This window comes from Anser anser, assembly GCF_964211835.1.
Source record: "Anser anser genome assembly, chromosome: 10".
In the NCBI taxonomy this organism is placed as follows: domain Eukaryota; kingdom Metazoa; phylum Chordata; class Aves; order Anseriformes; family Anatidae; genus Anser; species Anser anser.
Window position 1 is genome coordinate 7,033,146 of NC_139730.1, and position 16,711 is coordinate 7,049,856.

General features: G+C 43.4%; 1 protein-coding gene across 5 annotated transcripts in view; it reads right to left on the reverse strand.

Annotated features, from left to right (window-relative positions):
* Window positions 1–305: 305 nt before the first annotated feature.
* SV2B (synaptic vesicle glycoprotein 2B) overlaps window positions 306–16,711 on the reverse strand; it is a 63,112-nt gene continuing 46,706 nt past the window's right edge. For all 5 annotated transcript variants that reach the window (XM_083849906.1, XM_083849907.1, XM_083849905.1 and 2 more), the window contains 8 exons: window positions 16,136–16,225; window positions 13,828–13,938; window positions 12,658–12,746; window positions 11,727–11,891; window positions 9,357–9,490; window positions 8,222–8,422; window positions 6,091–6,250; window positions 306–5,129 (listed from right to left, as the gene is read on the reverse strand). In XM_083849906.1, the coding sequence (XP_083706032.1) occupies window positions 4,946–5,129; window positions 6,091–6,250; window positions 8,222–8,422; window positions 9,357–9,490; window positions 11,727–11,891; window positions 12,658–12,746; window positions 13,828–13,938; window positions 16,136–16,225 (1,134 nt within the window). In that variant the 3' untranslated portion in view covers window positions 306–4,945. The remainder of the gene's footprint in view (window positions 5,130–6,090; window positions 6,251–8,221; window positions 8,423–9,356; window positions 9,491–11,726; window positions 11,892–12,657; window positions 12,747–13,827; window positions 13,939–16,135; window positions 16,226–16,711) is intronic.

The window sequence follows — 16,711 nt, forward strand, 5'->3', positions numbered from 1 at the left end:
TGGGCATGTTCCTGTTGCAAAGCTTTCTGTTTCTACATGGCACTTAAAAATACGTTATGCTTTCTTCACCAGAAATTTTTTCAGGCTATAGAGTTTCTTATGTAATGCATTAGGAAATGCACAGTGTGATAATGCAGTAGTAGAAGGGAGTCTTAATTGAGATGGGATGGTGTGAGATAGCAAGGATGCACACATTGCAAACATCAGAGGAAGTCCCCACATTTTCAGAGTACAAAGTCATCCACAGTAGCACTTGTAAAAGGACTCAAAGTGCACATTAAACACAAACACTGCAGGAGCCATTCTTTTTCTTCCAGCTTTTTAATGTGACAGGGAGAACAAAAACAAAGTCCATTGGAACAGCTGCAATTTCCAGTGACAACCAGACACAGATCAAATTTAAAAAAAAAAAAAAGTTTCAAATGAAGAGGAACCAAGGAACCAAGGGATTGGAATTGGCTATCTCACACACGCAGCCGACAGAACACCTAAATGAAACATTTCATTAAATGCACGACACTGGGTGTTATTTACAGGGGAACTTGCAGTGTGTGAACATTTATACAGCTCTAGCATTACACACAGCAAAGAAATTTCTTTCATTTTGTTTCCTTCACAGTTTCCAGGCTTGATTCTTCCTAAAAGCAGCATTGGCTAATATGAGGGTGAGAAACCAAGGGAGAAACTTGATGGAAATATAATACATGGGGCTCGAATCTACATAAACCTAAAAATATACTCTCAGGTTTTATGTGCCCTTTGGAGAGTCAAAGGACATAAGCAAGGACAGAAATGGACCTAGGACGTCCTTAACAGTGTCAGAGTATACTCTGTTGTTGGAAGTCTCAAAGCAGGACCTAGAAGAGACCTTCAGACCTGCAGAAAGCTCAGCTCCATACAGCTTCGCTCTGTGCACGTGTGTGAACCCAGCCCAGGGACCAGACAGCTCCTAGGCTCAGGGAATGTCCTCACTGCACCTTTCCCCTGTCACCAAAGGACATCAGCTGCTGGACTTCTCCCCAGAGTGCAGAACATCTGGCTCTGGGCTTGGGTTTTCCTAGAGTGACCCTTTTCTTAGTCCAAAAGATCCACAAACTGCCATTTATAAATTGCACAGTATTTCTGAGAGACGAGGATGATATGGGCAAGCGGGGGGTCACCCCACCCAGCCCCGAGCAGCAGCCACCACCAGCAGGATGTGGCAGAACGAAATGTGATAGCAGAAGCAGTGCTGCACAACCAAAGTTTGGGAAAAATAGTACAACAACCCGTTAAATCAAAGGGAACATAAGGAGGCAGAACGCTTATTGTCATACCACTGGTCTTTTACAATAGTAACAGTGCTTTCTGTTCCTCTAAAAATCTGTTTCTGCGTGCTCAGGAACCCAGCAATGAACTGCTCCAGCAACCCCGTTACTCCGCTGTATGGATGAAGACACCAAGACCCAGCAGGCCGGTTTGGGTTCCCTACACCCATCTCTTCCATGCCACAAAGTCCCCGGTGGAGTGGCTGGACTGGCGTGCCACATATGCATGAAGAGCTCCAACTGTCCTCTACAGGAGGTTTTTGGGATTTAAGGCAAGTCCCCTGTCTTGGTCCTCTGTGCCCTCATTGCCAAAAAGTTCACGAATCCGAGGAAATGGTGCTCAGCGAGGATTATTGGGCTGTGATCAGCAGTTTTCCTCTTCTCTGCGGATGATCCAGTAATAGCAGAACTCCAAGACATGGAGACTGTTCACTGTGGCAAGTGTAGGCGGGGGGAACTATTGGAGGAGGCCTACTAGCACTTGCAGCGCAGCTACGATGCTGATTTTACAGCAGAAACGAAGCTGAGCCATCAGAGGAGGTGCCCGATGAGAAACCTCCCCATGCACGGTGCTTCGGTGCCCCGTGGCTTGGGCTCGGCCTAGCTGGTAGCACACAGCCTGAAACTCGGAGCCAAATCAGAACTGAGTGGCCACAGATGTTCACTGTTTCTTGTAACTGGGAGTAATGGGAACCCTGGGTGATTAGTTTGAATTCAGACAGCTGACTTGTAGGTGTCTAAGGCTAGCTTATGTGGTTTCCCCTCAGCTTTTCATTTCGTCCTTCTCTGTTGTCCTTGCCAGGCCCTGGTGTACCAGCTGCAGTGTGTGTTTGCGCTTATGTATCTGGTCATGAACTCCCTGGTCAAAAGCAGGGATAGAAACACTGTCAAGCCCCATACCCATTGTCCCCTAGCTCCGAAGTGACCGACCCATGCATTTTAGGGGTACAGTTACATGGGTAGCCAGGGTGACGCTGACTGCCAGATCCTATTGCTCTTTACCTTGCCCCAGCCAATCTCTCGGACGTGAGGTTTACCAGGCAGACCCTGTGAAGGACCCATTCTGCAAAGAAGTTAGTTTCCTAAGATTGGATAACATTTCCTGATGTTACCTTACCATTTCTATCGCCTTAAGACCTCAATTTCTTCTTTTTAAGGAAACCAATGGTGAAGTTTTGCAAAATAAGTGATGCCATTTTGGTAACTGTGCAATGTCAATGGAGAACACAAACAATCAGGTTTGCTGTCAGAGCACTGGATAGGGATGTAACTAAGAGTGCCCCATGGAATAAATAAAGATAAGTTCGGGCTCCACAGAACAGCAAAATAGAATAGTCCAGACCATGAAACAAACCTTTTTTCCCTGTAAATACAATGACTTAATGGGCATTCACAACCCCACAGAAAGAATGAAACATAAAGACCATGGTGATCTTTTGTGTTGAAACACATATTTAGCTGCTTTTTACCATGCAAAGGGATCAGACATTCTTAGAGAAAAAACACATTCTGGGCTGTGATTCTCAACAGAAGCTGTGAACCACTGCCAAAGGACATAATTACATTCACTCCTACCTCAGCGAAGGAACCTTGCTGTTTTGAAGACAAATCAGAAAAAAGGCCCTAAGCTACCCATAAAACGAGAAATGAGGCATAATAAGCCGCGCTATTAAAGCCGCTTGTGATTTTATCAATTTCATAAACCTCAGAGTAAATCTATAAAAATCCCAAATAGCCCATTGTAGTCTAGCTGCTCTTTAAGTGCTTATCCCCAGCCAACACAGTGACGAAAGTGATGCTGTTTAGACACTTTTGTCTCATCGGCAAGGGTTTGCTTCTTGTGATCTCACCATACTTTGTGTCTTTCATCTGTCCTCTGCAGTGGTGCTGACACCGACTGCCACAGCAGCTGTGCGGGGCTGGCCCTGGTGTGAGCTGTGGGTGTATTTGACTGCCTCTGTGCAGCTGAAGGCAGAGGTGGTAGATTTCAGTCCTGCTGGATTTCAGCCTAGCACTGCTTGATTTTCTTAAAAAAAAAAAAAAAAAGGAACCAACGAAAAGTAAAAAGGTCACTAGCAAAAGTACAAAATAACTTATAACTTTTAATGTCAGAAAATATCACGGTGAGACAAATTCCCTGCATTATGTGACCATTTCTACTCAATTCTGGTCTATGGCTGAGCTTGTCGAATGGGTCTAATTAGCACTATCTAGGTATTAATATGTGTTATTTAACAGTATACATTTCATTCCTGCTTCCCAAGAAAATATATCCAAAAATACACAGCTCACTTTGCTTTCAGGTGCAACAGAACTGAAGTTGTACAATAAAAAGAGCATATGAAATTCAAAAAGAGTCTTTACAGGATATCAAACTTAACTGTCCCACTTAATGGAGAATTTAATGTTCTGTACAGTGAAAGCTTGCTGTGTGCATTCCCCATGTAGCAAGTTAAATGGCTATACGTAACTGTGCTTACAGTGTTTCGATGAGACCCAAATATGTAAGAAAATGAAGCATCATATTCTTTAACTAATATGGCTAAAATGCTGGTAAATTCTCTGTTAACATACTCTAGGTATTAGACAAAAAGTCCTCTATTTACACTGGATTATATGTACACATTTGGTTTGTGGAATGCTCCAACATCATATCAATTTCTCCTCCATGAAAGTTTGTAGGAAAAAGATCTTTATCATCATAGAAATATATACTCCCAGTCATCAATACATTTAAATATTTGGTGTCTGGTATAAAGAATGATGTGTCACTAAGTTGGTCATAGCTCCAGATAAACTTGAATTAGTGGTAATAGTTTTTAGTGCCTCTCTTAACATCTTTTAAATAGTGCAGAAATTAAAAATTATAAATTTCACTAGCTGATCACTTCAATATGTGCACATATATTTGCAAGTAAGTGTAAATACGTCTATAGATATAAAATTATGTATATATTTCTCTCCCAGACCAAGAAGGTGCCTAGTGATTCTTTATGCCCAAGTGAAGACAGTAAGGGGCTTTGAGATACTGAGTCTTCTAAGAGAGCTGAGCACCCACTCTCAAATCCTCCAGAAACCAGGATTCTCACTTTTTTTTCAAGTTGTAACCCCCAAATCAAGACAGCTAAGGTCATTGGTCACATTTATAGCTCTTGCTCCTGTTGCTGGATCTGACCTACGGTAGGTTTGTTACCTGCCTGCCATTTGGGTGCCTTTTGTGTCTGAGCACAGCTTATTTGAATTGCCAGGGAGTGCTCGGCAAGGCAGGCAGGCTGTCACAGCTCAGCTCAGGATCTGCTCACACCCCCGCAGGCACATGCACGCACAAAGCCCCTGTTCGTGTCTTGTGTCGCTACACGGGGATGGAGAGGGAAAGGACAGGCTCCCAGTGTAGGCAGGATTAAACCCAAACAGCAAAGCTCTGCAGAGTGTGTGAAGTAGCTGCATGCACCAATCATGGCTGTAGAAGGGTCAGATACTAAGGGGCTTCATTTTATCCCTTTGGGCTCTTTCGCCTCTGCTCCCTCTCTTTGAGGTATCGACAAAACGGAATAGAAAAGGACATTTTGATTTTTCCAAACATGGCTCTTTTTTCTTCTTCTTCTACGTCCACCCCTGGCCCCCCTGGCCTCGGTTGCTCACATCAGGACCTGGTCTCGAGTCTCTGGCAGGCGCAAAGCGAGCAGGCCACCTCCAACCAGAGCAGACGAAGCCAGAAGGATGGGAACCACCTTGGTTATCCCTACAAAGGAGGCAAAGATCGAGTTCCCCAGGATGGCACCAAACTTGCAAAGCCCATTGAGGATGCCGAAGGCTGTTGCCCTGTGGGGAAGAGAAGCAGAAAGCAATGGTTAGGAGGGATCTTCTTGGCATAACTACAGAAGATCTGGATGGATTATTTTGTGAATGCTCTTATGTTGCCTAGGCTACGCTCCCAGCAAGTAAGCCAGCCAGAATAGATAGTAAATAAATAGATATCACTGTTTTGCATGTCTGTCTGTATGAGGTAAATGTCTGTGTGTATTCATTTTTCTTCATCTTAACTTCTCCCTAGCTCTTGAGTTGCCCACTCTGACAGCCTTTGCCCTTCCCAAGGAAAACAGGACCCAACCTGCTCTAGAATTTCTCAAAGCCCTTCCAAGCACTGGCTGAGGTGGGTTGTCACCAGAGCAACAGCCGGGTCTCTCCTCCTAACCCTGCTTCACCCAGCAGCTCAAAGCATGCTGTCTTCATAGCACAGTCTTTCCCCTTCACTTCTGGCTCTCCCCAACAGCTTGGAAAAGGAAAAAAAAAAAATAAAAGAAAAAAAAAAAGGTTTATAATGATGCTGGCAGGAAAGATCTCATCTGCAGCTCATTCTCCCAAAGTTTCCAATGCTACCTCATCTCCCAGATCATTCTGTGCACGTGGTTGTCTCTGTTGTGGAGGGAAAGGCTGTTGTGGTGATGAGCTAAGATGAGAAGCTGGAGGACACAGTCTGAAGAGCCAGACCTCATGCACATACTCAGAAATGATGTGCTCTCTATAATTTATCTGCCTATAATCTCCATACCACCCCCGCAACTCCCTGAGTACAAGCCATGGTGCGTGCAGAATTATGCTTGCAAATGTCTATGCTGATCCAGTATAGCCTCAGGACTACCAGGCCACTAAGGCCTGCTTAAAATAAAAATAATACAACTTCCCCATCAACGTGTCTAGAGTGAGCATTGGCCTTTGCTATCAGGAAAAGAGAGTCCAGAGTCAGAGGGCCAAGAGCGGAGAGGAAGAAGACTCTGAGCACCTCTTATCCGTGGGGTAGAGCTCCACGGTGATCACGTCCAGGGCGTTCCAGGCGGCAATGCTGGCCCCGCAGAAGAGGCACTGCCAGCCGATCATCGCCGACTCGCTGTTGCCGAAAAAGAGGAAGAAGCAGCACACTGCAGAGATCAACATCGAGCCACCTGCGGGGGAACCAGGAGAAAAATGTTGGCACCAACTTCCCTCATCCGTGGCTGGGCTGCCACAGTGTTGATAAAGATGGCTTCTAAGTGACAGTGCTTCACCCCGAAATGAATGAAATCTGCAAAAATCCAAAAATACCATGATGCTGCCTATCTGTCACTGTGTGATGCTGGAAACCAGCCTGAAAATGTTCTCAATAACCATCTGATCATGCTGATATTCCTGCTCTAAGGAGAGGCTGAAGACAGGCTTTTCCAGGCAGATTTCCAGCACCTCAGACTTCCAGACGGACCCAGGAAGAGTAGAGGCAAGTAAACATGAAAGCCAACAAGGAGGAAGAATCGTTGTGAAGGTTTTTCAACTTGAGTTTTGAGTGAAGAGCTAGAGCAATTCACATCTTATTGAAATCACTTGACACATTTCTAGACTCAATTAGGATAATTTACAGCCGATTGTAAGAAGCACTTGAGGTCTCTTTTAATTATAAGAACATCATTAGATTTCATGGCACATTTGCACAGGAGCTATAATTTTTTGAACACCACTGAGGGAGAAAGTGAGAGCATTCATGCTCAGTTAGCCACAGTTCAGATTCAGGAATATTAATGGCTACATCAGAGCCTTCTTCCCCAGTTGGGAATTTTCACCTGAAAGAAGCAATTTTGCAAAATCAAAATCTCTTTCACTGGAAAGTTCTGCTGCTGCTGAAATATCTCCATTTACCACCAGGAAACCAAAGATTTTTTTTGTTTGTTTGTTTGAGGTTTTTTAAATCAGTTTGACACCAACCAAAATGATTTGGATGCTGAACTGGAACTGAAATGCTTCATTTTGTATATTTAGTTGTATTTTGCCACTGTGATGTTCTGCTTATGGAAAGCTACCATGCAGGACCCCTGCCCACTTCTGCTCCATGGCCAAACCACATCCCTCTCTGTGCAGTGCAGATATTTCCTCTGCTGCAGAGGTACAGTGCAGCATCAGGGTCACCGTGTGTGCCCCAGATCTGACATTCAGCACAGGAGAGGATTTAGTGGAACATGATAAAACTGAACTGAAGTCCCAGTGAGGCACATAACACAAAAGAGAAATTCAGTTTTCACGTTAAGCTGACCAGAAATAATATGTTCAGCAGAGTGATACGGGTGGGATGCCAGAAGGCTGTTTCAGTTGGAAATTCCATAGTGAAACGTTTCAGCATGTCGTTACCAATTTTTGTCCTGTACTTTTCATTCTGCAGAAGAAATAAGCATTTAGGTTTCCAGCTGTCATCTCAATTCCAGATGAAAATGCTGAAATGCTGACATGTCTGCAGGGTGGACAACCTGATTCTCATTCAGCTTTAATTTATTTCCCACAGACCCACTCGTTTGTTTGGGTCTTTTCTAAATTCACTATATAAAGGTTCATTTTGCCCTCCAAGTGTAAATTCCTGACACACTGATGGGATCATCTTCCTTACCTTTACCTGTCTGACAGTGAAGCTCAGCTAACTAAGCTTCTGTCTGTTCCCAGAAGAGAGAAACAGGTGAGATACTCAAGAGAGTGTCTCATCCCTGATTTTACTAAGCTCACTTGTCTATCCCTTGAGGCATGACTCCACAGTACCTGGCAAGAGAGCAAGGTCTGCACCCTGGAGCAAGCAACACCAGAAATTCCCAAAGTAATCAGAAGTTGTTAAGGTGATAACTTAGTCCCATATGTCTAATGGGTGGCATCTTGCTTGGATGTGACATGGGCAATTAATCTACCATATGTTTCCTGAAGCTGTTTTTAAAATCATCTGAAGATCAGAAACCTCAAAGATGGATCTCCTGGGCTGTCAAACAGCTACAGAAAATAATGTTTGTGATTTTTCATCACTACAAGCAAAATGTGTCATTTATTTATACAGAACGCTGTGGAAAACAGCATCAACTGCACAGCACCAGGTGGTCCTGCTTCAGCACAGACCCCTACAGACCACTCACCGATCATCTTTATCCTCCCTATTTTGTCCATGAGCAATGCAGAGATGATGTTACCCGGCAGCACGGACAGGCTGCCCAGGAAGCTGACCAGATAGATCAGGAAATCATTGTCCTCCTCGAAGTCCAGGTGGCAGCCTTCCTTCTCCTTCAGAAACGTGCTGTTTATGAGCCTGCAGTTGATGAATTTGTGTTCGTAGAGATCTGCAAGAGGAAGAGGCAAAGTCTTGATCCCGCTTTACTGATGTCCTTTCATACAGCAAGGAGCCAGGATCAAAATCAACTTAAAGGTCTCAGAGATGCTTCTCACTGAATGAAAACAGTCAGGGAGTTTTTATTTTAGTGGCAAATTCTACCTGCATGCCTGATAGCTGGTGGCTTATTTTATTTGTTGAATGACCTGAACCAGTATCCCCATGCCACATGGATGGGGCAAAGCAGACTCTCACTTTCATGGCATTATGGTTTATTCTCCATTAGAATAGAAATTAAAATCTTTTGCAGGACAAATTAATGAATATTTTATTATCTGTAATTATCAAACCAACAGCTGAATATGAATTAAAATAGAGAACTATAAAATATATTTTAAGCTAAATTCATTGGATTGAGCTTTTAAACTGCTAGGCATTTTGCCACTACTTTAATGTGCCGAGGCCTGAGCACAGACTTTTGCATTTCCTCTGCAGTAGCAAATGAGACCGGGAGCCATGTAGTTAAAAACACTGGGAGCGACCTGGAGCATCCTTCCAAATGTAGCAACAGAAACACAGAATTAAGCAAGAAACAGGACCTGAACCACAGATGGGAGCAGCCTCAGCCCTCGGGGCAATGCTAGTGGAGGCACACTTTTTTTTTTTTGGCAGGCTGATGCCTACATGGGAAGCTAAACTCAGTTCGTGAGAAAAGAAATATGTCTAGCTAAACCATAAGGCAAAAGCACCACCACAACCCCAGCCAACCAGCCATAAAGGTAAGATAGCAGCCAGTCCTTTAGCCTGCCTTCACCCTCTTTTTTCCATCACCACTCTCATTAGCCAGCGCACACACACACACAGATCCCTATCATCCTTCCTCCCAGAATCTGATAAAATGGCTCCTAATTACAGGGCTGAAACCATATCAGGAATCCCATTACCAGTGTTATAAAAGACAGTAGAGATGATGGTGCAGTTTTCAAAGAACGTCTCACTGGACGTCACGTCTTCAAAGTAGCATTCCTCAAACAAGGAGTCCTCAAATCTCACTTCTTTGAATTTCATGCCGATAAATCTGTGGGGCAGGAAGCAGAAGTTTGTACTTTGAGGTATTTCCTACATTATATAACATGCAATGGCTGTTTCAAGAGACAGCATTGCTGATAATTTCTAGGGTCATTTACGGAAAAGGTTTTGCTTAAATGCATAACTGATCTTCCAACAAAATGCTTTTGTACTTTATTAGGAAAGACATTTTTAAAGAGATGGATCTTATGGAATTTCTGGCAGTTTTTCTATTCCTCAGAGTAGTCACAAAAAAGAAAATGTGCTTTTAAAACCGAGTGGACACGAATCCTCTCATTTTAAATGCTAGCCCATCCGAAGAAGACAGTCTCCCCCAGTGCATGGCATTTTCATTGGCAGTTGACCTTCCTGACTTCTTTATTCTGCCCCTTCCTCAAGCAGAAATAAAAACAGACATTATCAGGAGCCCATTTGGCCATTTGGTGAAAGGTTTCTGACAGCTGTTTAAACTCAAAGTGATTTTTAAAGCAAAATTGCTGTAAGCTTTCTAGAGGGAGCAGGGAGATTATGGGTACTGCTTGTAACCATCTCTGTTCCAGGGTTGTTGCATATCGTGTAAAGAAAACAGATTACTCTAAAAATAATCAACAGTGTCAGATGATTGATTTCTCCTCTGATGGGAAGCTTGACATGTCTGACCTGCCTGCCTGAAGGATGACACAATATTGATTTACCTGTGAGATTTTGCAGGGACACTGGGAAGATGTATTAGTTAATGCACAGACATGCTTGGAAGATCTAAGAGGTACTAAGTGCAAGCATTATCGCTCTAGCTGAGGACGCCACAACTGTCACCAAATAAAAAGGCTTACTAACATATGCCCAGAAACATAATTGAATTGAGCACTTACAAGACAGGCTAACATGATGGCTATTTACACCATTAAGTGAACACTGCAGGGCTTCTTAACCGAGACTACAAACAGATATTATTAATGCTCAAAATATAACAAGAAGACTACTCAAGTCTTTTGCATCGTGTAGAAGGTCTCACAGGTTACAGCAACACTTCAGCTGTTCTGCATTTGCCCAGTAATAGCCTATGATGTATTTACTCACAAAGGCTGTTAGAAGTCCTTTGCCTGCAGTTTGCTTTCTTAACATCTGTCTTTAAAAGAGTCACGCAGCCATGGCCTGGTGTTCAGTGGAGTTTTAACTTACAGTCAAGGGCTAGAGGGAAAATGGGGCTATAAATCATGAGATATGCTTTGGACGTTGCTGGAATGTAGCTTAATCAAGTTTGAGTTATTAAACTGGAGACGACAAAGGCAGGAGTGTAGTGATACACATCACAGTTCTACATGTTCATCCTGGAAGGTGCTGAGCATCCTCACTTCCAGTTGAAGAATGAAATAATAAATCATTTTGTAACAGTGAATGCCCTGTATGATCCCCCCATAGTGCAAGAAGCTGGAGTAACAACACCCTGTCTAGGCCCTCTGGGGCAATGGGATCACCATAAAGTTTACAAAGGGGTATTTTCCCACCCGTTATATTGGGATTTAGAAAAGTGAAAATGTCCTGCTACAAATCACTAGGATTTATATTGCTGCGGAGCTTACAGTGGTTGAGGTCAGGCTGGATACAGAAGAAAAACCTAGGCCCAGCCCAAAAAGAAGAAAGGGAGGGAAGCAATAATGTTCTCCTAGAGTACCTTTTCTGACTTCAGAGCAGTGAAAGAGAAGATGGCACATTGTGGGGAGATGCTGGCCGGCACACCAGTGCAACTGGCCGTGGCACTGCTCACGCTAATGGGCTGCAGGATGGACACTTGGGTAAGTCATACCGAGGCCTTCAGCGCGACACAGCTTTTTATTTTCAAAAAAGACGTTTCAAGTGATGGGCTCTGCTGCCCAGGACCAGTAGATGTCAGTGTGTGCTAAGGAAAGAGAAGTCACGGCTGCATCCCGAGCTGCCCAGCACAGCCCTGTGCCCCCACTGCCCTAATCCCAGTAAGGGTGCTACTGGGAGCAGGACACGTCGGATGCATCCCCTTGGGTATGGAGATGTGAGTGGCTGAGGCAGTGTGTGTGAAAAGCAGGAGAAAAAGGACATTTGCTCTGTGGATAACTAATAAAAAAGAGCTTACCAAAAATTAATTTCAGTTACTCTGCAATCAGGGTTACTTCTTCAAATTGTATGTGTGTTTTGGTGGATGTCATCCCCACATCTGCTCACACCCTCTTCCCTGTCAGCATCAATCAAATCAATTTCTGTTCACTTACTTATCATTTCTGTATTCCCCATTTCTATGGATCTGGTTTTCCAGGGTGAAATTAAAGGTGAAGTGTGACACTTCTTCCTCGTCAAAGATCTTCACTCGGGATTCGTATGCCTCCTCTTGGAGATACCGGATCATGTCGGGGAACCAGACAATAAGGCCATAGTAACTACAGCACAATGGGAGAAACACATTAGGGATACCAGGTCCTAGCACTGAAAATACCGCAGTGCTTTTCCCAAGCATCTACTTCATAACTTGTAAACCTGTTAAATTCCTAATACAAATGCATTTCTGAGAGGAGTTCTTGCTTAGCTCTGACATAGGAACAAGCAAAATGTCTCCCTACTCTAAAATGCTGCTCTCAGAAGTATGTTGGTCCATTTTTGTTCACTTAAAGCAGGGCAACACATTTAAATTTTACTGACATTGACGCCTTAGCTGGAAAATACAACAATGTTCTGTCCTTGCTGCCCAAGAGACCAGCAGAGTGGCAAGAAATTTGGAAGCTTCCTCTGGAAGGTAGATTTCTGCAAGTGTGAGAGTATAGAGGAATTTAGATAAAATTTACTTGTAGATTAGATTCGAGCTAACCTGAATAGTTGTGATTTATACTGATGAACAGTTAGAAGTGGGTAGGTTTTTTTTTGGTTTTGTTTTTGTTTTGTGGACAAAATTAAATGAAAGGACTAATGATCAGAAAGTACTACTGTCCTACTGACCAATTCTCAAGTCCTGACTTGTTCAAAGCACCTTGTGTTCACATATAAAGCAATCAGATTGATCAATAGTTCTTCAGAGACAAGGCTTAGTACACAAACAATCTTTAAAGTAATACCAGCATTAATATTGAAATTGTTTATTTAAAAGTGTAAATAATTATTCAGACTCTGAGAGCCCTCTAGTTTCCTGAAAATGTTGTAGAAGTGCCTTACCTTAAGGCCATAGTAAACCAAACCACAGCCAGAATCAGTGTGTTCATCCTGTACTGGGCTGTTAAACAATATAGCACGTTGTCCCAGACCTACAAATCCATAAGAAATAATTATCTACAAGGAAATCCTCACAGAGACTTGAAAGATTAATTTCTGAGTGCATCATAAATTTAATGCTGTCAGTAAAAAGGGCTCACTAGGGGAAGGTCAGATGCATGTCTTATATTCAGTATTAGTTCAAATTCATGTTTATTGAGATGAATGGTTTACAGAAAGATCACATATTCAGCTGTGTGCCAGGGTACTTGATCTGAACGCTCTGTAATGAGCTGGAGTGCCTGATGAGGGCTAGCTCAGGTGACACACCATGCTCCTCAGCCTACACCAGTAAATGTGGTTATGAGCCTCTTCTCAGACCCTCTGACACTTTTGTCTTTTCACATATAAGTATGACCTCAGGAGAGCTTTCAAAACAAGCTCCAAATCTCATTGAAGAGCAAAAATCCAAATTCAGTTGGCACTTTAAGAGGGGTACAATGAACTTGGGTAGGGATGAAGCCAAGCAGAGCAGGATAGAAAACAGGAATTATTGACAGAAACATACAGGGACATCCTTCCTCATGTTCCTAACTTGCCACATAAATATAGTTTAAACCCACATTGCTAGTAATTAAGAAGGACATTCCTTTACTTTAAGCTCATTCTCCTAGACTAGAATCATCCAAAAAGATTTTTCACAAGGTTCTACATGTGTGAAGGGTTAAGTTAGCTGAGGAGATAATGTAAAGCTGTTAGAAACTCAGTCTCAGCAGGAGCAAGGAACAAGCACTCACGAATCCACTGCAGGAGGTAAATTCACTTAGGCTTGGGGGAGAGGAATCGATATCTATCTGCTCTGAAGGAGAGTCAAGTGCTTGGGGCTGTGGCTTTATGCTGCCATTAGCACAGCGTGATTGCCATGCTGGGCACAGGGGCATTTCGGGGCCTGGCTGCCACTGTGGCATCTTTCATGTGCTCACCTCTGTACAGAAAGTTAAATCCAACTACATCTCTTAGCAAGCAGCATCAGGTTTTTGAGTGAGAGGGTTTCAAGATGCAATGACCTGAGGCAGTGAGGCACTGGAGCCCCAAGCTCAAAAGTGCCTCTGGGATGTTTTATTTTCCCTTTACCTGTTTGAAAGTGGTCGTGATTCTGACCAGCCACCGCTGGTACCAGGTCCCTGTAGAGCTCTGGATTTCGATAAATTCATCCACTTGCTTTGGAGTTTTGATATAGGAAACCTAAAAAAATAAAACAAAATAAAAATAATAAAAGAAAAGAAAAGAAAAAGAGAGAGAGAGAGAAAAAAAAAACAAACAATTTCGACCAAAGTTTACAGAACTGATATTGGGTGGATTTTAAATTCCGTTGTCTTCTGGACAATGTTTCCATGTGATATCCCTTACTATCTTTTTCTTGAAAGTTATCACAACAAAGGGAGTTAATTGATTTATTTACAACATGAGATCTTACTATAGAAAGAAGCCTCCTGCCTGCCCTCCTTCCTTACTGCCCTCCTTCCCTCCATCCTTTCTCTCTCTTTATTTCTCTGCTTCCCTGAAGTACTTGAAGAGCATCACTTCCACTTCAGTCTTTCATGTTTTGGTTAATGTACCTATGCTCTACATTACTTCTGCATCCCTTAGATTCCCACTAGGAATTAGGACCAGACAATTACAGTAAAAAATATCTTCACGATCAGCCACTTGCATCTACATCAAACTGTGCCCCAGGATCTCCTTTTCAATCACAAATGGCAGGAACATTTCTCATTTAGCACCTTTTCAGTACCCCTGGCAGAACCTTTGTGACAAATGAACAAGTAGATGGGAACCTTTGCATCTGAAAATGCCTTCGCTGAGCTCACACCATGCAATCTGTTCACTCCACCAAAACAGCCTGAATTTCCAACGTTGAACACCTTAACTGAACTGCTCAAGAAACCTTAAAAACAAGTCTTGGAAAATATTTGCTCAGTAACTTTAAATAAAGGATATGCTCAAGAAAACCATGATCAGTTTGTAAATACAAGGAGGAGGTGAAAATCCGCTGAATAAATTTCTGAGTGTGAATGAGCTCCTTGGCTCAGCTGCAGAGTCTCCGTGTTCCTCTTGCTGGCACCACTTAAATGTCAGCTCTGGGGGCTGTCCTGGTTACAGCTGACTCACCACAAACTGGCAACTTCTGACCTATCAGAAAAACCCAAAATCCGACAGTTTGTAGTACACCAGCCGAACCCATCGTCTGCCTGTGCCAGTGGCTGCCAGTCAACCTCGGTTCAGCCGAGGCTCCGTGCCTGGAGGTGCAATGCTCAGCTCAGCCCAGCCCGTGGTGGTTGGATGGAGCAATGAGCACAACCCGGTGCTGCACGGCTGCTCCTTGGGTCTCCAGCACGGCTCAGACTCTCACAGGGCCTTACTTACAGATATACACATTTTTAAGCCTCTCTCCTCGTGGATAAGCAGCAGACTGGCCAGCCCGATGTGGCATTACAGGAAAGCCAGGTAGGCATTTAGAGATGCTGGGCTCTCTCTCACCTCTGCTAATTCACAGCAGTCTAATGGGCTAAAAATAGCACATGCTCATTAAGGTGTTATTTGAACTGTGTGCAATTGTCAGGTAGGGAAATTAATCTTTTATGTTCTCGAAGGATCATTCCTGAGGGGCATTGTTTCATGACAACTCTTCTGAACAGGGAGCCTGGCTCAAAATTTTGTTCGAAATGATATGTTTTGCATACATACATAACTCCTTTTCTTCCTTCTTTCTACCGTTCAAGAGCATGCATCTTCTTATCTTTAAAAGCATAAATCAGGAGCTGTTCCCCAGCTGGCTCACTGGGAGTTCACAACTGAATTACAGTAATTTGCAACTAACCCCAGCATACACCTTTTACCTGATTTTGCTATAAACCAGGACCCCTGGTGTGACCTTATTTGCAACAGGCAGCCGACTAATGAGTAGTAATCACTCATCTTGCTTTCTCTTGGAGACTTTTAAAGATGGGGAATGAGGCAGATGGAGTTTGGGAAGCTCATTAGAAGGTACATGAGGTTTAATCAGAGTTTGATTAGAAGCCGGAATGGATAAAGGAGTGACTCAGATCTCCCACATGACTAATATCACTCTTACTTGGTTTTAGTCTCTTAGAGCAGACCAATTACGTGTATATGTAATTGGAAAATCGCTGTTCTATACAATGTAGTGGAACATCAGGAATGACTAGTATTCACAGCAATTCAAAGGATTGATTGATTCTTGAAAAAACAGGCTGGCACCTAACTTTAAATACATGAAGTGTAGCTCAGAGCCCCGATGGCTGGGGGTGGTCACACTGAAAGGGAGGCTCCCAAGAAGGAATAAGCTGGTGCTGTGCTGCACCAAGGAAATTATGTCCTGCTTTTTTTTTTAAAATGCCAGTGGCTTTGTAAAACTCACCGTAAACACCCTCTCTGGCTCGCCCTTGGCCCGCATGTTGGTGTCATGAACTTGCTTGAGGATCATCCAGGCTTCGTCATGCTTGCCCATCTGGAAACATCAGGAGAAAGGAAAATAAATGTTGCAATTCCCAGCTGTCTAATTCAGCAAAGTGTAGAGAGAAATCAAAAGGTCGAATATACTGGAGAACACCCATACGGCCTGGCTGAGTTAAGGGCAAAGAACTAGAAGTGTGGTTTGTATGCACAGTGCAGCATTTCTGGGCTGGGAAAAGGTGTTACCCAAAACTGTCTGGGGCAGGAGAGGAGTCGGGAACAGAGCATTATGTCCTAATCAGAGGAGAGGAGATGTACGAGGAGACCTGGGCTCTACTCCCACCTCTGACTTGCAGGGGCTGTCCTTTGTGTTTCCACCAGCATTCACTAGTTACATGCCCAGACTTTGTGAGATGTTTTCAAAATGCCTTGGTTGGGCTTATAAAATTCCTGGCACCCAGCACCTTCTTCCTATGCCTCATTCACCAGTAAAGCACTGGCCATCATTGATTAACCCCATGATCTGCAGTCTTTGGGGTTT